General features: G+C 32.1%; 3 protein-coding genes, 1 long non-coding RNA gene and 1 pseudogene across 6 annotated transcripts; 2 read left to right on the forward strand and 3 right to left on the reverse strand.

Moving 5' to 3' along the window:
• Positions 1–929: 929 nt before the first annotated feature.
• Positions 930–5,429, reverse strand: LOC114934691 (biglycan-like; annotated as a pseudogene). Its single transcript, XR_014924839.1, has 4 exons — positions 5,108–5,429; positions 4,264–4,493; positions 3,005–3,054; positions 930–2,945 (listed from the first exon to the last, which is right to left on the reverse strand). The product of XR_014924839.1 is annotated as a biglycan-like (transcript).
• LOC114934690 (uncharacterized) lies at positions 2,969–17,032 on the reverse strand. 2 transcript variants are annotated; one of them, XM_085483444.1, is made up of 5 exons: positions 16,823–17,032; positions 15,971–16,200; positions 11,576–15,528; positions 10,731–10,960; positions 2,969–3,054 (listed from the first exon to the last, which is right to left on the reverse strand). In XM_085483444.1, exons 2-3 carry the CDS (start codon positions 16,196–16,198, stop codon positions 14,773–14,775), a joined length of 984 nt encoding a protein of 327 aa, XP_085339570.1. In that variant the 5' UTR covers positions 16,199–16,200; positions 16,823–17,032; the 3' UTR covers positions 2,969–3,054; positions 10,731–10,960; positions 11,576–14,772. The 2 variants fall into 2 exon arrangements, with proteins under 2 accessions (XP_085339570.1, XP_085339567.1); XM_085483441.1 differs by lacking the exon at positions 2,969–3,054 and adding an exon at positions 5,497–10,257.
• LOC146725266 (uncharacterized) lies at positions 4,343–5,239 on the forward strand. Its single transcript, XR_014924840.1, has 2 exons — positions 4,343–4,574; positions 4,741–5,239. It is a non-coding gene; the product is annotated as an uncharacterized LOC146725266 (long non-coding RNA).
• On the forward strand, positions 8,918–10,243 carry LOC146725267 (uncharacterized). Its single transcript, XM_085483783.1, has 2 exons — positions 8,918–8,923; positions 9,306–10,243. The coding sequence occupies exons 1-2, from the start codon at positions 8,918–8,920 to the stop codon at positions 10,107–10,109; spliced, it is 810 nt and encodes a 269-aa protein (XP_085339909.1). The 3' UTR covers positions 10,110–10,243.
• A 695-nt stretch (positions 17,033–17,727) lies between the features above and the next one.
• LOC114934713 (keratocan-like) lies at positions 17,728–19,708 on the reverse strand. Its single transcript, XM_029307426.2, has 2 exons — positions 19,691–19,708; positions 17,728–19,606 (listed from the first exon to the last, which is right to left on the reverse strand). Exons 1-2 carry the CDS (start codon positions 19,706–19,708, stop codon positions 18,707–18,709), a joined length of 918 nt encoding a protein of 305 aa, XP_029163259.1. The 3' UTR covers positions 17,728–18,706.
• Positions 19,709–19,951: the final 243 nt, after the last annotated feature.

A 19,951-nucleotide genomic window follows, 5' to 3' on the forward strand; every position in this document is an offset into this window, starting at 1 on the left:
AAAATTTATTTTTTAATTCTCTGTGAATTTTCAGTCGATTAAACTCTTTCAATAAACACAAACAGTTCTCGCTTTTACTTTATCTTAGAAAAAAGAGCTGTTTCTGGTGTCGACAATGTAAAAGTAGAATTTTACTTATATATATTTACATGCAAATAAGTAAAGGAATTTATTTTTTAAAAATTGTAAGCTAATTTTATCGTACACGTGACAAATCGTATATAATGATAAATGGGTACAAAAAAAGGATTTAAAGCGCTATCGGGAAACTTTTTCGCATGTACGAAATCAAAGGTTCGATTTTTAGCGCAACTGATGGGGTAATTTCTTATTATTCTGCTTTAATTTAAATATGGACAAACAATTAAAATAAGTGTATATATTATTTTATTATATATATTCTATAATTCAATTTTTTACATAATATTTTAAAAAAACGTATATATATGTACATATATAAATATAATATATACATATATATACATATATTATGATAATCTTTTCAGCGTAGAAATTAATTATACAAGTTCTTTCCTTTCCGCTAGACTCGTTGGTTATTTCGATTCGTATTAAATAAAATTATAATGATTAAAAAATTAATTACTCACACATTACATAAAATTGAATAATGTCGCGCTTGTGCTATGCAAACGTTGTATAATAAAAAAAACAATCGTGTAAATTACCAGTAATCCAACATTTGTAATGTATAACGTAAATATACAATATAATTTTTATATATAAATATGTGTAATATAAATTATATATTTCATCGCTCCACTCAGATATACAGTGTAATAATAAAATATAATAGAATACAAATTTTCTTACTATTTAACACTTTATTACAACATCGCCATAAAACATAAAATATCAGTTTCTCGTAATAAAACACTGTATAAAACAAATAAAAATATACAGTCTGTGTATTTGTAAATATATATGTATTTTAAAATAGTATCTTGCGTAAAACGTTTTGCATTTTTTACAAACTATTAACATTTAAGAATTTCCGATAACTAAGAATCATCAACCCTCAATTTTTCAATTTGATTTGAATATGTAATATGGGATAATGAGTCATTTTTTAAAATTATTTTCGAAAATTATTCAAACTATTTTGTGTCTTAAATTTTAGGTGGCCTACTGCACAAACTATTTTGTAAAGACGAAACAAGCATTAAATTTGATGATGTAAATATAGAAGATTTAAAAGAGAGTTTGAAATATGCGGAAACAGATTCGTGGTTCTATGTCTAGTATGTCGAGAAGTATGATTACCGTGAGCAAAACAAATATGTCGTATATATACCAAGTGGTATTGGAATATTATTATTCATACAATAAAAATAAAAACTAAATAAAATTTACATAATTGTTATTTTTAATTAAAATTTACAATTGAAAAGATATCCTAAATCAATCCATAATAAATTCAAAATAAATTTATAATTGAACCAAAGTTGGCTACATTTCGGACATCCTATGGACGTAACAAGTTGTAACTAATGCACATCTTATAAACGTTCATCGAATGTATAGACCTTATTTGGATTGTTTAAGAATATCTCAATGTCCAATAACAAATATTCACTGAACATAAATTAGACATCCTTGTGCTATCAGGGTATAAAAATATTAATCTCTGCGGAACTGTCTTCTTTCATTTCTGGATAATAATTAATAACGCTTTTGTCGATCACAAGGTCTATGTTCAAGAGGCTTTATAATATATGTATCTTCAGAAGAACGTAGAATCCTGTAAAAAAGGCTGTTTCTGGCGTTAACCATTATCGGACGTACGAGATGTTCAACGAGTGCTTGGCAATGATACAGCAGAAGATGAAGACCGAGAATCGATCCGTTTGGATAAGCGTCGCCTCGTGCGTCTCGGTGTTCCTCATCATGGTCTTTACGGCGTTATTTTGCGTGCACAAGCGGATCTGTAGATGGCGCAGGAAGCAGAAGGAGCAGCAATAGCTGACGGCAAATAACGACAACACCAAACTACAACAGCAAGAATAATACATAATACAAACGATTATTTCTGATTGGGCTCTTACACTTTCATTACGTCCTCCTCGCGTAAAATTCTACACTCGCATTGTTAACACCAGAAACAGCCTTTTTTACAGGATTTTACGTTCTATCGGATTATTTCACTTATTATCCTTGCCGTTGAAGTTCGGTGTTGTCGTCGTTCGCCGTCAGCTGTTGCTGCTCCTTCTGCTTCCTGCGCCGTCTACAGATCCATTTGTGCACGCAAAACAACGCCGTAAAGACCATGATGAAAAACACCGAGACACACGAGGCGACGCTTATCCAAACAGATCGATTCTCGGTCTTCATCTTCTGCTGTATCATAGCCAAGCACTCGTTGAACAGCTCGTACGTCCGATAACTGAATTCAACGTTGGCGCAATTCTCGTTCTGACCTGTCGACGAATCGGTACACTTGTAGAGGTTCTTGGACTCCATCTTGATCTGACGCAGCTTTACCCATGCGCTGAACGTCTGACAATCGCAACTGTTCGTGTTAAAACTGATGTCATTCTTGCTTAGATCGAGCTTCTTCAGCGAGCAGAAGGGCGCCAGATCGTCGGTGCTGATCAAGGTGATTTTGTTGTTGGACACGTTGAGATCAAGGAGAGTCCGCTGGATATAGCTCTACCTCAACGATAACCTGCTCACAGATTCCGCGTTCAAGATGAAGGTCACTTCGCCCCTCAGATAGGCCACCCTATCGAATCTGTGAGCAGGTTATCGTCGAGATAGAGCGTGCGAAGATACGGCATTTGAAAGAGACTCTTGGGTAGTGTGCGCAAACTGTTTGTCGCGAGTTCCAGCATCTCCAGGTAATGTTGATTGGCGAAAGCTGCCTCATCGATTTTCGAATAAAATTGCGAGCTAGATAGATGTAGGCCAGTTTCTTGGCCTACATCTATCTAGCTCGCAATTTTATTCGAAAATCGATGAGGCAGCCTAATATTATTCATAAGGATACAGACTGTCGCTCTTCAGTGTTTGCACGTCATTTTTGTTAAAATCCAGTACCTAGCAAACGGAGGAGGAATGTCAGAAGTATCAACAGGGATGAAACACATACAGAGTGGACGATTTTAATCGATCCATGCAAACATCTATTGAACAATCCATTTTAGGATGTTTTATACAAAAGTATTTTGACTTCGAGGGAAATATAAGATGGTGTTATTAGTTTGGATAGTTGTTTGAAGGTCACATAAAGATCATCTTTGATTTCTTAAATGGAAGTAGCTACAAAAATATGCATTGTAAAATAAGGGTTTCTATTTAAGAAATTGAAGAAGATTTTTAAACGACTAATCCAAGGTTAAATATATGACATAAAACCTTATATGAAAAATTATTTTTAATAGAAACTTTTATTTAATAATAATATTAAAAATTTAATTATATAGTATTTAATTTATAATTCTTAATTTGCTATATTTTAAAAGAAGTGAAACAAATTATGGATTTATAGAACTCGTTACAAATCCCTCTATTTTATGTAAATTGCAGATAAGATAAAAATAATCGTCACTATATATGCAAACATATTTTTTTATAATAAAAAAAATTCATGACTTTTTTTATTTTAAGAAAGATATTTTTAAATGACAATCTCACCTGTATGTCCGCCTTCAAATCATATGGGATTTCGTGCAATTTCAAATTTAAGCAAATTTTATTATAACATTATTTATAATTTATAAATCATAATTTCATAATTATTGTATAAAAAACAAGATGGAGTCTCACAGAACTCGTTACGAGTTCTTCTATTTTATGCGAATTGCAGATAAGATAAATAAAAATAATCATTATATATGCAGAAAATATTCATTTATAATGGAGAAGACATACATGACAACTTTTTATTGCAATTTTAAATATAATATTTTTTTATTCATATTTGAATGACAATTTAACCTGTATATTCCTCTCCAAATCTAACGAGATTTTATGCAATTCTAGATTCGAGCACATTTTATTATATTATTTTTAATTTATAAATCTTATATATATTAATTTCATAATTAATATAAAAGAAAAAATTAAACGAAGTCTTACGTATTTCTAGAACTCGTTACAAATTCTTCTATTTTATGCAAATTGCAGAAAAGATAAAAAAAGATCCTCGCGATATATGTAGAAAATATTCTTTTATAGTGAAAAAAACATACATGACTATTTTTTTATTGCAATTTTAAGTAAAATATATTTAAACCACCATCTCACCTGTATGTCCGGCTTCGAATTTAATGGGATTTCCTTCAATTTCAGGTCGGAGCATCGCGCTACCAGTACGAAACGAGCTTTGTTGTAAAAGCACTTCGCCGTGGGCGAATTTGGAAATCTTATACTCTCGGTTAACATGACTCCCGGTGAACCCAGCACCAGAACATCCGGTACTGTGGCCACGACAAAGCACACTAAGAGAAATTCGTTCAAGTGAAAGATGCTCATATCTGCAACAAAATCAGCGGAAACGTACGCTTATAATCTTTGCCCAAACTTTGCCGCAACCGGATAATTAATCGCTCGCGAAGGTACAATATTTAGTATTCCCTTTTTACACTATCACATTATCATTTATAGTATTTTAGTATCACGCAATATCTCTCCATGTTTCTCTATTACATTTTAAATTATATATTTGTAATATAATATAATTTATCGTATTTTATATATATTTTATTATTATATGTTATCAAGGACAGCGAAACAGACGACCAGATAGGCTACGGTTTAAGTGTTTATTGTTGGCACAAGGTTATTACAATCAGGGAGAAGAACTGATAATAAGAAATAAAGGACTAATACATGACTATAATATTACACATATATCACGATAAATCTAGATGTGTATGATATAAACATTACAATCATTCTAATTAAAAATAATATGTATTTCTGTATCAATATAATGAAGTATCGAACAGTGAAACGGCATGCAAGATACAAAAGAAACTAAAAGGAACAAAATAAGAGCAAAAATAATCGTGCGCGTTTGACAAAAATAAATAAAAAGTAGGCACTATAGTATTTATAAAAGCATAATAATAAAAATTTGTCATATTACCTGTAGAGAAAGTTAGTCAACTTAAATACACCACAGAACTTTAATTTATTACACAAATACGTCAAAATTAAGACGTGTGGTGAGTCGAGAGACGATGTGTGTCGATCGAGAATTCAATACGTACTAACTTTCTGTGTTGGTAGCAAAACAATAACGGTGACCTAGAGAGGTATACTCTGTTTTGGGGGAAGTGTATATGATATTAAAAGTCAAATTGTATATTGAATTTAAATTGTCTGTGTCTTTTTGTAAATAATTCATGGAGCCTTTATGCATTTTTATAAAGATTATTTCCGCAATATCTTTTTTTATATAACGCGTTTCTGTAGAATAAAGGGAGATTGCCAGTTAAAATCATAATGGAAAGTTATACATTATACATACAAAAATCGGTGCACAAAACAAATTTACTCTTTATTCAATTTTCGAACGTTTTGACATTTTTTGTGATTATATTCAGTGTATAATAAAAAGCGACTTAAATTCTTATCGATATAAATTTATGGTTGCAAACACCGGTTGTACGAAAAAATTAAGTATTACCGCTAACAATTGTAAGACGGAGTCAATAATTTTAAAAAACTGTTGCAAAACAAATCGCTATTATATCGATAAAAAGCACGCGACGACATTGAGCGATCGACTTTCAAGAAGTTTATTTGACCGGCATCGAAGAAATTACAGACATTTCTTTCTACATATATCGCTGTCAAAAGTATAGTGAGATAATATTCGTTTAACCACGCAGAGAATTTCTCAAAAATTTTGCTACATTTATATAAATTCTTATATATAAAAATTGTAACCATTGTATATGCGAACACAATATAATACAATTTACATACCTTTTTTTATAAGTTAACGTATTTATATGTTATATAAATATATTAATGTTCATAGATCAGTCTTCTTCAATAATTACTTTTGATAAAGCCTGTTTTCTCATTTCTTTTTCCATTCAAAGTCTTAAGTAATCTCTAACAATAAATACCAATAAAAGTCCACCGTATTTTATTCAACATTTCCGGTTTCTGAATGATAATTAATAACGCTTTCGTTGATCATAACGTCTTTGTTCAAAATGCTATATAATATATGTATCTTACTCCTCTCTGCAATTTGTAATATATTTTTCAAAAAATAACAATCGTGCTAGAAGAAGCATTCGAACTATTAAATAATTTTACGTTTATTAAACATTGCGCGATATGTATTAATGATAATCATATACAAATTTAGGCACGTGAATATATGTCCAATTATATTCTTTGTGAATCTTCTGTCGATTAAATTCTTTGATTAAACACTAACAATTCTTGCTTTCCATTTTTCTTACTTATAGCACAAATATGTTTTATTTCTAAATAACTGCTTTTACACTTTCATCCCGCCCTTCTTGCGTAAAATTCTACCCTCGCATTGTCGACGCCAGAAACAGCTCTTTCTTCTAAGATAAAGAGAAAGCGAGAACTGTTTGTGTTTATTGAAAGAATTTAATCGACTGAAAATTCACAGAGAATTAAAAATTAAATTCCTTTATTTATTTTTCAAAAATTGTAAGCTAATTTTATCGTACACGTGACAAATCGTATATAATGATGAATGGGTACAGAAAAAGAATTTAAAGCGCTATCGGGTAATTTAAATTTTTTTAAGTATAACTAAACGTACTTTTATTATAAGACTCTCCTTCCTGTACAAAAATTTCGCGTACAAAAGTAATATAAAAACTATATCTTGTTTTGTGTTAAATATTTCTTAACACATATATATGATTGTCATTATTCATACAATAAAAATAAAAACTAAATAAAATTTACATAATTGTTATTTTTAATTAAAATTTACAATTAAAAAGATATTCTAAATCAATCCATAATAAATTCAAAATAAATTTATAATTGATCCAAAGTTGGCTACATTTCGGATATCCTATGGACGTAACAAGTTGTAACTAATGTACATCTTATAAACGTTCATCGAATGTATAGACCTTATTTGAATTGTTTAAGAATATCTCAATATCCAATAACAAATATTCACTGAACATAAATTAGACGTTCTTGTGCTATCAGGGTATAAAAATATTAATCTCTGCGGAACTGTCTTCTTTCATATCTGGATAATAATTAATAACGCTTTTGTCGATCACAAGGTTTATGTTCAAGAGGCTTTATAATATATGTATCTTTAGAAGAACGTAAAATCCTGTAAAAAAGCCTGTTTCTGGCGTGAACAATGCGAGTTTAGAATTTTACGCATGAAGGGCGGAATGAAAGTGTAAGAGCCCAATCAGAAATCATCGTTTGAAAAGACGTCGATATAAGGTCCAACTTATTTTATTCGATATCGAAAATATCGAAGAAAATACGTCGGACTTTTAATAGTATTTATTGTTGGAGATTGCTTAATACTGTGAATGGTAAAAAATGAGAAAATAGGCTTTAACAAAAGTAATCAATGAAGAAGACAGTTCCGCGAAGATTAATATACTTATACCCAGATAGTATAAAGATGTTTAATGTATGTCTAGTATACTCTTTCTAAAAAATGTGTAATATATTTTTCAAAAAATGGCAATCGCGCCAAGAGCAGCATTCAAACTATTATAATAATTTTACATTTATTGAACATTGCGCGATGTGTATTAATGATGATCAGATACAAACTTAAGCACGTAAATATATATTTGTTTGAATTCTCTGTGAATCCTTAGTCGATAAAACTCTTTCAATAAACACAAACAGTCCTCGCTCTCTCTTTCTGTTACTTATAACATGTACATCTTATAAACGTTCTAAATTCTAAACTCGCATTGTTCACGCCAGAAACAGGCTTTTTTACAGGATTTTACGTTCTTCTAAAGATACATATATTATAAAGCCTCTTGAACATAAACCTTGTGATCGACAAAAGCGTTATTAATTATTATCCAGATATGAAAGAAGACAGTTCCGCAGAGATTAATATTTTTATACCCTGATAGCACAAGAACGTCTAATTTATGTTCAGTGAATATTTGTTATTGAATATTGAGATATTCTTAAACAATTCAAATAAGGTCTATACATTCGATGAACGTTTATAAGATGTACATGCTATAAGTAACAAATCGCGCAATGTTTAATAAATATTTTGAACGTAAGATTATTATTATAGCTCGAATGCTACTTCTGGCACAATTGCCATTTTTAAAAAGTATATTATAAATTTCTGTAAAAAAATGAGATACATATATTATATAGTTTCTTGAACAATTACGTTATGATCAACAAAAGCGTTATTAATTATCATTCAGAAGCCAGAAATAAAATACGTTGGACGTTAAATCGACGTCCAATTGATCGATCATTTCTGACTGAGCTCTTTCACTTTTATCCCACCCTTCTCGCGTAAAATTCTATTCTCGTAATGTCATCGCCAGAAACAGCTCTTCTTAGAAGATTCTACGTTCTATTGGCAAAAAATTAACGCGACAGATGACTGTTTGGGCATTCAATTGACAAAGTTGACTGGATCACGTAGAGAATCTGTTCGATGCAAATCAAAATTATTCGAATATTTTACAATTAATATTATAAAGTATGTATGATTGAATGGTACTGTTTTAAAAACACAAGCTGGGAAAAATAGTATATTAGCTAACAAGTGCGGAGGATCGTAAATCGACCGAGAGTGCGGGAGTTTGGCGCACGAGGCGAAACCGAGTGTGACAATCCGCACGTTCGGCCGATTTATCACCCGCACATGTTGGCTACGATATTTTATGTGACCGGTGCGTGGAAAGGGAGCCCTTTCTTATATTCCATCATGTGCGTAAAGGGCGACTTTTCGCGCGCCGGTTGCACAATATATACTTAAAAAAACATGACATTATTTTAAACTCGCAATGTTTAATTTAGAAAGAAGAGTACGACTATAATTTAATTTGATTGAACAAATGAATAGTTAATTTAATTTTGAAATCGATTATCTTAATAAAATTTCTATTTACATATTTAAAAAAGTTTCATTAATTAAATTAATATCAACATATTATTATATTACCATCAATTTTGTTTATTAGTTGAAATACTTTTGTATGAAGCATTCTAAAATGCACTGTTCAAAAGATGTTTGCATGGATCGATTAAAATCGCCCACTCTGTATATGTTTTATCCCTGTAGATATTTTTGACATTCCTCCTCCGTTTTCTAGATACTGGATTTTAACAGGAATGAAGTGCGGACACTGGAGAACTACAGTCTGTATCCTTACAAGAAATTGGCCTACATCTCTCTACCTCGCAATTTCATCCGTAAAATCGATGAGGCAGCCTTCGCCAATCAGCATTACCTGGAGGTGCTGGATCTCGCGCAAAACCGTTTTCTCACACTGCCCAAAAGTCTATTTCAAATGCCGTATCTTCGCACGCTCTATCTCAACAATAATCTGCTTACCGATTCCGCGGTCAAGATGAAGATCACTTCGCCCATAAGACTGCTGCAGCTGACCGAGAACGAGCTAACCGTAATACCGAACATAGGCGTCCAGCCGACTCTTCTTGAACTGAACGTGTCCAACAACAAAATCACCTCGGTCAGCACCGAGGATCTGGCGCCCTTTGGCTCGTTGAAAGAGCTTGATCTAACCGGAAATAGCATAAGTTTTAAAGCGGGCAGCTGCGATTGTCAGATATTCATCGCCTGGGTGAAGCTGCGGCAGATCAAGATAAAGCCTCACAATTTTTACAATTGCCCCAAAACACCGGCAACACTGAATGAGGACTGCGCCAACTTGAGATTCAGCGATAGGACGAACGAGCTGTTCGACGAGTGCTTGGCCATTATACAGCATGAGGTGGAGACCGAGAAAGCTCGATCATTTTGGATGTACGTCGTTTCGTGTATTTCGATGTTCCACTTCTTGTTGTTCGTGGGATTGTTTTGCGTGCACAAGCAGGAGAAGCAGCTGACGGCAAATGACGACAACATCGAGATGCGTCAACAGGAACCTGCCTGACGATCTTTACAATTGCACCGAAACATTTACAGCACTGAATGAGGTGGAGACCGAGAAAGCTCGATCATTCTGGATATACGTCGTTTCGTGTATCTCTGTGTTTCTCTTCGGGTTGTTCGTGGGGTTATATGTATGTCTGTATGTGATGCTGTACATAGTATTGTAAATCGTAATATCTTTTTAAGTATATTATTATAAATTAAAATAATACTTTGATACATTTCTACTCAATCTTTTATTGATTAAAGTTTTATGCAAAATAGAAACACGTTGATTTAAAAAAATTAATGCAGATAAGCATCCTTATTCGTTAAATTAAAAAAAATCGAATGGGATTTCGTGCAATTTCAGATTCGAGCAAATGTTATTATAATATTTTTTTTAATTTATTTACCTTATATATCTTAATTGTATAATTAATGTAAAAAAAAGAAAAATAAAACAGTGTCTTACGTATTTCTAGAACTCGTTACGAATTCCTCTATTTTATGCAAATTGCAGATAAGATAAAAAAAGATCCTCGCGATATATGTAGAAAATATACTTTTATAGTGAAAAAAACATACATGACTATTTTTTTATTGCAATTTTAAGTAAAATATATTTAAACCACCATCTCACCTGTATGTCCGCATTCCAATCAAACGGGATTTCCTTCAATTTCAGGTCGGAGCATTGCGCTACCAGTGTCTTAGAAGATTTGTTGTAAAGGCACTTTGCCGTGGGCGGATTTAGAAATCCTATACTCTCGATAGACGTGACTCCCGGTGAACCCAGCACCAGAACATCCGGTACTGTGGCCACGACAAAGCACACTAAGAGAAACCCGTTCAAGTGAAAGATGCTCATTTCTGCAACAGAATCAGCGGAAACGTACGCTTATAAACTTTGCCCAAACTTTGCCGCAACCGGATAATTAATCGCTCGCGAAGGTGCAATATTTAGTATTCCCTTTTTACACTATCACATTATCATTTATAGTATTTTAGTATCACGCAATATCTCTCCATGTTTCTCTATTACATTTTAAATTATATATTTGTAATATAATATAATATATCGTATTTTATATATATTTTATTATTATATGTTATCAAGGACAGCGAAACAGACGACCAGATAGGCTAAGGTTTAAGTGTTTATTGTTGGCACAAGGTTATTACAATCAGGGAGAAGAACTGATAATAAGAAATAAAGGACTAATACATGACTATAATATTACACATATATCACGATAAATCTAGATGTGTATGATATAAACATTACAATCATTCTAATTAAAAATAATATGTATTTCTGTATCAATATAATAAAGTATCGAACAGTGAAACGGCATGCAAGATACAAAAGAAACTAAAAGGAACGAAATAAGAGCAAAAATAATCGTGCGCGTATGTCAAAAAAAAAATAAAGAGTAGGCACTATAGTAGTTATAAAAGCGAAATGATAAAAATGTGTCATGTTACCTGTAGAGAAAGTTAGTCAACTTAAATACACCACAGAACTTTACTTTATCACACAGGTACGTTAAAATTAAGTCGTGTGGTGAGTCGAGAGACGATGTGTGTCGATCGAGGATTCAATACGTACTAACTTTCCGTGTTGGTAGCAAAACAATAACGGTGACCTAGAGAGGTATACTCTGTTTCGGGAGAAGTGTATATGATATTAAAAGTCAAATTGTATATTGAATTCAAATTGTCTGTGTCTTTCTGTAAATAATTCATGGAGCCTTTATGCATTTTTATAAAGATCATTTCCGTAATATCTTTTTTCATATAACGCGTTTCTGTAGAATAAAGGGAGATTGCCAGTTAAAATCATAATGGAAAGTTATACATTATACATACAGAAATCGGTGCGGAAAACAAATTTACTTTTTATTCAATTTTCGAACGTTTCGACAATTTTTTGTGGTTATATTTAGTGTATAATAAAAAACGACTTAAATTTTTATCGATATAAATTTATGGTTGCAAACACCGGTTGTACGAAAAAATTAAGTATTACCGCAAACAATTGTAAGACGGAGTCAATAATTTTAAAAAACTGTTGCAAAACAAATCGCTATTATATCGATAAAAAGCACGTGACGACATTGAGCGATCGACTTTCAAGAAGTTTGTTTTCTCATTTCTTTTTTCATTCGAAGTCTTAAGTAATCTTCAACAATAAATACCAATAAAAGTCCAACGTATTTTATTCAACATTTCCGGTTTTTAAATGATAATTAATAACGTTTTCGTTGATCATAACGTCTTTGTTCAAAATGCTATATAATATATTTATCTTACTCCTCTCTGAAATTTGTAATATATTTTTCAAAATATAACAATCGTGCTAGAAGAAGCATTCGAACTATTAAATAATTCTACGTTTATTAAACATTGCGCGATATGTATTAATGATGATCATATACAAATTTAGGCACGTGAATATATGTCCAATTATATTCTTTGTAAATCTTCTGTCGATTAAATTTATTGATTAAACACCAACAATTCTTGCTTTCCTTTTTTCTTACTCATAGCACAAATATGTTTTATTTCTTAAATAACTGCTTTTACACTTTCATCTCGCCCTTCTTGCGTAAAATTCTACCTTCGCATTGTCGACGCCAGAAACAGCTCTTTCTTCTAAGATAAAGAGAAAGCGAGAACTGTTTGTGTTTATTGAAAGAATTTAATCGACTGAAAATTCACAGAGAATTAAAAATTAAATTTTTTTATTTATTTTTCAAAAATTGTATGCTAATTTTATCGTATACGTGACAAATCGTATATAATGATGAATGGGTACAGAAAAAGAATTTAAAGCGCTATTGGGTAACTTAAATTTTTTTAAGTATAACTAAACGTACTTTTATTATAAGATTCTTCTTCCTGTACAAAAATTTATCGTACAAAAGTAATATAAAAACTATATCTTGTTTTGTGTTAAATATTTTATAACACATATATATAATTGTCATTATTCATACAATAAAAATAAAAACTAAATAAAATTTACATAATTGTTATTTTTAATTAAAATTTACAATTGAAGAGATATCCTAAATCAATCCATAATAGATTCAAAATAAATTTATAATTGATCCAAAATTGGCTACATTTCGAATATCCTATGGACGTTAAAAGTTGTAACTTGTAATGTACATCTTATAAACGTTCATCGAATGTATAGACCTTATTTGAATTGTTTAAGGATATCTCAATATCCAATAACAAATATTCACTGAACATAAATTAAACGTTCTTGTGCTATCAGGGTATAAAAATATTAATTTCTTATAATAAAAATATAAATTGTCTTCTTTTATATCTGGATAATAATTAATAACGCTTTTGTCGATCACAAGGTCTATGTTCAAAAGGCTTTATAATATATGTATCTTTAGAAGAACGTAGAATTCTGTAAAAAAAGTTGTTTTTGGCGTTTACAATGCAAGTGTAGAATTTTACGCGTGGATGGCGGAATGAAAGTGTAAGAGTTCAATCAGAAATAATCGTTTGAAAATACGTAGATTCAACGTCCAATTTATTTTATTCGATATCGGAAATATCAAAGAAAATACGTCGGACTTTTAATAGTATTTATTGTTGGAGATTGCTTAAATACTGTTAATGGTAAAAAATGAGAAAACAGGCTTTAACGAAAGTAATCAATAAAGAAGACAGCTCCGCGAAGATTAATATACTTATATTCAGATAGTATAAGTAATGTTTAATGTATGTCTAATATACTCTTTCTAAAAAATGTGTAATATATTTTCCAAAAAATGGCAATCGCGCCAAGAGCAGCATTCAAGCTATTATAATAATTTTACATTGCGCGATGTGTATTAATGATGATCAGATACAAATTTGGCACGTAAATATACCTTCGATTAAATTCTCTGTGAATTTTCAGTCGATCAAACTCTTTTAATAAATACAAACAGTTCTCGCTTTTTCTTTATCTTAGAAAAAAGGACTGTTTCTGTCGTCGACAATGCAAAAGTAAAATTTTACTTATATATATTTACATGCATAAGTTTGTATCTGATCATCATTAATAGATTAATAGAAAGTGTATGAGCATAGTTATTTGAGAAATAAACAATATTTTGGCTATAAGTAACAGAAAGAAAGAGCGAGGATTGTTTGTGTTTATTGAAAGAGTTTTATCGACTAAGGATTCACAGAGAATTCAAACAAATATATATTTACGTGCTTAAGTTTGTATCTGATCATCATTAATACAAATCGCGCAATGTTCAATAAATATTTTTAACGTAAGATTATTATTATAACTCGAATGCTACTCCTGGCACGATTGCCATTTTTGAAAAGTATATTATAAATTTCTGTAAAAAAATAAGATACATATATTATATAGTCTCTTAAACAATTACGTTATGATCAACAAAAGTGTTATTAATTATTATCCAGAATCCGGAAATATCAAATAAAATACGTTGGACGTTAAATCGACGTCCAATTGACCGATCATTTCTGACTGAGCTCTTTCACTTTCATTCCGCCTTTCTTGCGTAAAATTCTATTCTCGTATTGTCATCGGCAGAAACAACCCTTCTTACAAGATTCTACGTTCTATCGGCAAATATTTCGTTAATTATTGGCAGGTTCCTGTTGACGCATCTCGATGTTGTCGTCATTTGCCGTCAGCTGCTTTTCTGCTTGTGCACGCAAAACAATCCTACGAACAACAAGAAGTGGAACATCGAAATACACGAAACGACGTACATCCAAAATAATCGAGCATTCTCGGTCTCCACCTCATGCTGTATAATGGCCAAGCACTCGTCGAACAGCTCGTTCGTCCTATCGCTGAATCTCACGTTGGCGCAGTCCTCATTCAGTGTTGCCGGTGTTTTGGGGCAATTGTAAAAATTGTGAGGCTTTATCTTAATCTGCCGCAGCTTCACCCAGGCGATGAATCTCTGACAATCGCAACTGTCCGTGTTAAAACTGATGTTATTCCTGCTCAGATCGAGCACCTTCAGCGAGCAGAAGGGCGCCAGATCCTCGGTGCTAATCGAGGTGATATTGTTGTTAGACACGTTCAGTTCAAGAAGAGTCGGCTGGACGCCTATCTTCGGGATCATGGTTAACTCGTTCCTGGCCAGCTGCAGCAGTCTTATGGGCGAAGTGACCTTCATATTAAATGCGGAATTTGTAAGGAGATTATCGTTGAGGTATAGCGTGTGAAGATACGGCATTTGAAAAAGACTTTCGGGTAGTGCGCGGATACGGTTTGTCGCGAGTTCCAGCACCTCCAGGTAATGTTGATTGGCGAAGGCTGCCTCATCAATTTTACGGATCTTATTGTCACCTAGATAGATGTAGACCAGTTTCTTGTAAGGATACAGACTGTCGTTCTCCAGTGTCCGCACTCCATTGTTGGTAAAATCCAGTACCTAGCAAACAGAGGAGAAATGTCAGAAATATCAACAGGGATGAAACATTGCTATTCAATCTTTTATTGATCAAAGTTTTATGCAAAATAGAAACACGTTGATTTAAAAAAATTGATGCAGATAAACATTGTTATTTGTTGAATTAAAAAAAATCGAATGAGATTTCGTGCAATTCCAGATTCGAGCAAATGTTATTATAATATTTTTTTTAATATATTTATCTTATATATCTTGATTGTATAATTAATGTAAAAAAAATGAAACAAAGTCTAACGTATTTCTAGAACTTGTTACAAATTCCACTATTTCATGTAAATTGCAGATAAGATAAAAAAAGATCCTTGCGATATATGTAGAAAATATACTTTTATAGTGAAAAAAACATACATGACTATTTTTTTATTGCAATTTTAAGTAAAATTTATTTAAACTACCATCTCACCTGTATGTCCGGCTTTAAATTTAACGGGATTTCTTTTAATTTCAGGCCGGAGCATCTCGCTACCAGTAGGAAACGAGCTTTGTTGTAAAAGCACTTCGCCGAAGACGGATTTGGAAACCCTATACTCTCGGGGAATATGACTCCCGGTGAACCCAGCACCAGAACATCCGGTACTGTGGCCACGACGAAACACACTAAGAGAAACCCGTTGAAGTGAAAGATGCTCATATCTGCAACAAAATCAGCGGAAACGTACGCTTATAAACTTTGCCCAAACTTTGCCGCAACCGAATAATTAATCGCTCGCGAAGGTGCAATATTTAGTTATCCTTTTTTACACTATCACATTAACATTTATGGTATTTTAGTATCACGCAATATTTCTTCACGTTTCTTTATTACATTTTAAATTATATATTTGTAATATAATATAATATATTATTTTATATATATTTTATATATATTTTATTATTATATGTTATCAAGGACAGCGAAAGCAAACGACCAAATAGGCTACGGTTTAGGTGTTTATTGTTGACATAAGGTTATTACAATCAAGGAGAAGAACTGATAATAAGAAATAAAGGACTAATACATGACTAAAATATTACACATATATGGCGATAAATCTAGGTGTGTATGATATGAACATTAAAATCGTTCTAATTAAAAATAATATGTATTTCTGTGTCAATATAATAAAGTATCGAACATTGAAACGGCATGCAAGATACAAAAGAAACTAAAAGGAACGAAATAAGAGCAAAAATAATCGTGCGCGTATGACAAAAATAAATAAAGAGTAGGCACTAGTAGTTATAAAAGCGAAATGATAAAAATGTGTCATATTACCTGTAGAGAAAGTTAGTCAACTTAAATACACCACAGAACTTTACTTTATCACACAGGTACGTTTAAATTAAGTCGTGTCGTGAGTCGAGAAACGATGTGTGTCGATCGAGGATTCAATACGTACTAACTTTCCGTGTTGGTAGCAAAACAATAACGGTGACCTAGAGAGGTATACTCTGTTTTGGGGGAAGTGTATATGATATTAAAAGTCAAATTGTATATTGAATTCAAATTGTCTGTGTCTTTCTGTAAATAATTCATGGAGCCTTTATGCATTTTTATAAAGATCATTTCCGCAATATTTCTTTTCACATAACGCGTTTCTGTAGAATGAAAGGAGATTGCCAGTTAAAATCATAATGGAAAGTTATACATTATACATACAGAAATCGGTGCGCAAAACAAATTTACTTTCTATTTAATTTTCGAACGTTTCGACCATTTTTTGTGGTTATATTCAGTGTATAATAAAAAACGACTTAAATTTTTATCAATATAAATTTATGGTTGCAAACGCCAATTGTACAAAAAAATTAAATATTATCGCTAACAATCGTAAGACGGAGTCAATAATTTTAAAAAACTGTTGCAAAACAAATCGCTATTATATCGATAAAAAGCACGCGACGACATTGAGCGATCGACTTTCGAGAAGTTTATTTGACCGGCATCGAAGAAATTAACGCCGACATTTCTTCCTACATATATCAAGAGTATAGTGAGATAATATTCGTTCAACCACGCAGAGAGTTTCTCGAAAATTTTGCCACATTCATATAGATTTTTATATATAAATATTGTAATTATTGTATATGCAAGCACAATATAATACAATTTACATACATTTTTTTTATAAGTTAACGTATTTATATCTTATATAAGTATATTAATGTTTATGGAGCAGTCTTCTTCAATGATTATACTCTCGATAAAACCTGTTTTTTAATTTTTTTTTCCATTCAAAGTTGTAAGTAATCTGCAACAATAAGTACAAATAAAAGTCCAACGTATTTTATTCAACATTTCCGGCTTCTGAATGATAATTAATAGCGTTTTCGTTGATCATAACGTCTTTGTTCAAAAGGCTATATAATATATGTATGTTACTCCTCTCTGAAATTTGTAATATATCTTTCAAAAAATAATAATCGTGCTAGGAGAAGCATTCGAACTATTATATAATTTTACGTTTATTAAACATTGCGCGATATGTATTAATGATGATCAAATACAAATGTAGGCACGTAAATATATGTCCGATTAAATTCTTTGTAAATCCTCTGTCTATTAAATTTTTTGAATAAACACCAACAATTCTCGCTTTTCCTTTTTCTTACTCATAACACAAATATTTTTTATTTTTTAAATAACTGCTCTTAAACTTTCATCCCGCTCTTCTTGCGTAAAATTCTACCATCGCATTGTCGACGTCAAAAACAGCCCTTTATACAGGATTCTACGTTCTATCGGCGATTTCCTAGCCAGCTTACCCTCGTCATTTTGTCGTCGAAAATTAGTCATTTTCACTTTATTGACATAATGTATAAAAAAAGTACCATAATTTGACGTCATTTTTATTATTAAATAATGACGTTTTTTTGAACAACGTCATTTAATCGTCATATTTACGTATTTATATTTTATAATTTTTATCAAAACTTTTTTTGTATTTGAATTTTTCATTGACAGTATAGATTTCATTTTAAAATGTATATTTTATATAATTTCATCATTTATAATAAATTGATGTAAAATAAAGATGTAATGCATATAATATGCATAGCAACGCGCACATGTACACGTATGTACGATGCATAATAACTTTATCAAGATGGCGTAGTCTGTCACTTTTCGGTCATAAATACGTCATTTAACACTTGATTTTTAGTTATAGAATGACCAGCATATGATATCAAAATGACATATGTTTGCTTCCTGGATTATTTCATAATTATCGTCAGATTGCTGTTGAAGCTGCTCGATGTTGTTGTAGATCGCTGTTGGCTGTTGCTGCTCCTTCTGCTTTCTGCGCCGTCTACAGATCCGCTTGTGCACGCAAAACAACGCCGTAAAGACCATGATGAAAAACACCGAGACGCACAAAGCGACGCTTATCCAAACGAATCGATTCTCGGTCTTCATCTCCTGCTGTATCATAGCCAAGCACTCGTTGAACAACTCGTACGTCCGATTACTGAATCCAACGTTGGCGCAATTCTCGTTCTGACCTGTCGGCGAATCGATGCACTTGTAAAGGTCCTTGGGTTCCATCTTGATCTGACGCAGCTTTACCCATGCGCTGAACGTCTGACAATCGCAACTGTCCGTGTTAAAACTGATCTTATTCCTGCTCAGATCGAGCACCTTCAGCGAGCAGAAGGGCGCCAGATCCTCGGTGCTGATCGAAATGATGTTGTTGTTGGACACGTTAAGATCAAGCAGAGTCGGCTGGACACCTATGTTCGGGATCATGGTTAACTCGTTCCTGGCCAGCTGCAGCAGTCTTATGGGCGAAGTGACCTTCATCTTAAATACGGAATCGGTGAGCAGGTTATCGTCGAGGTAGAGCGTGCGAAGATACGGCATTTGAAATAGACTTTTGGGCAGTGTGACAAAACGGTTTTGCGTGAGATCCAGCACATCCAAGTAATGCTGATTGACGAAGGCTGCCTCATCGATTTTACGGATGTTATTGTCAGCTAGATAGATGTAGGCCAGTTTCTTGTAAGGATACAGACTGTCGTTCTTCAGTGTCTTCACTTTATTATTGTTGAAATTCAGTACCTAGCAAACGAAGGAGGAATGTCAGAAGTATCAACAGGGATGAAACATATACAGAGTGGGCGATTTTAATCGATCCATACAAACATCTTTTGAACAGTGCATTTTAGAATGCTTTATACAAAAGTTTTTTGACTTAGAGGGAAATATAAGATGGTGTCATTGGTTTGAATAGTCGCTTGAAGGTCACATAAAGATCATCTATGATTTCTTAAATGGAAGTAGCTACAAAAATATGCATTGAAAAGTAGGGGTTTCCATTTAAGAAATTGAAGATGATTTTTAAACGATTATCCAAGGTTAAATATGTGACATAAAACCTTATATGGAAAATTATTTTTAATAGAA

This window comes from Nylanderia fulva, unplaced genomic scaffold, assembly GCF_048542155.1.
Source record: "Nylanderia fulva isolate GAGA-0341 unplaced genomic scaffold, ASM4854215v1 Scaffold10, whole genome shotgun sequence".
NCBI lineage: Eukaryota > Metazoa > Arthropoda > Insecta > Hymenoptera > Formicidae > Nylanderia > Nylanderia fulva.

What these genes read in the sequence shown, in the direction of transcription:
- LOC114934690 (XM_085483444.1), bottom strand. Translation starts at nt 16,198, where the DNA reads ATGAGCATCTTTCACTTCAACGGGTTTCTCTTAGTGTGTTTCGTCGTG. An exon ending in ATTTAAAGCCGGACATACAG is followed by an intron (nt 15,529 to 15,970) that starts GTGAGATGGTAG and finishes TCTGTTTGCTAG; the next exon opens with GTACTGGATTTTACCAACAA.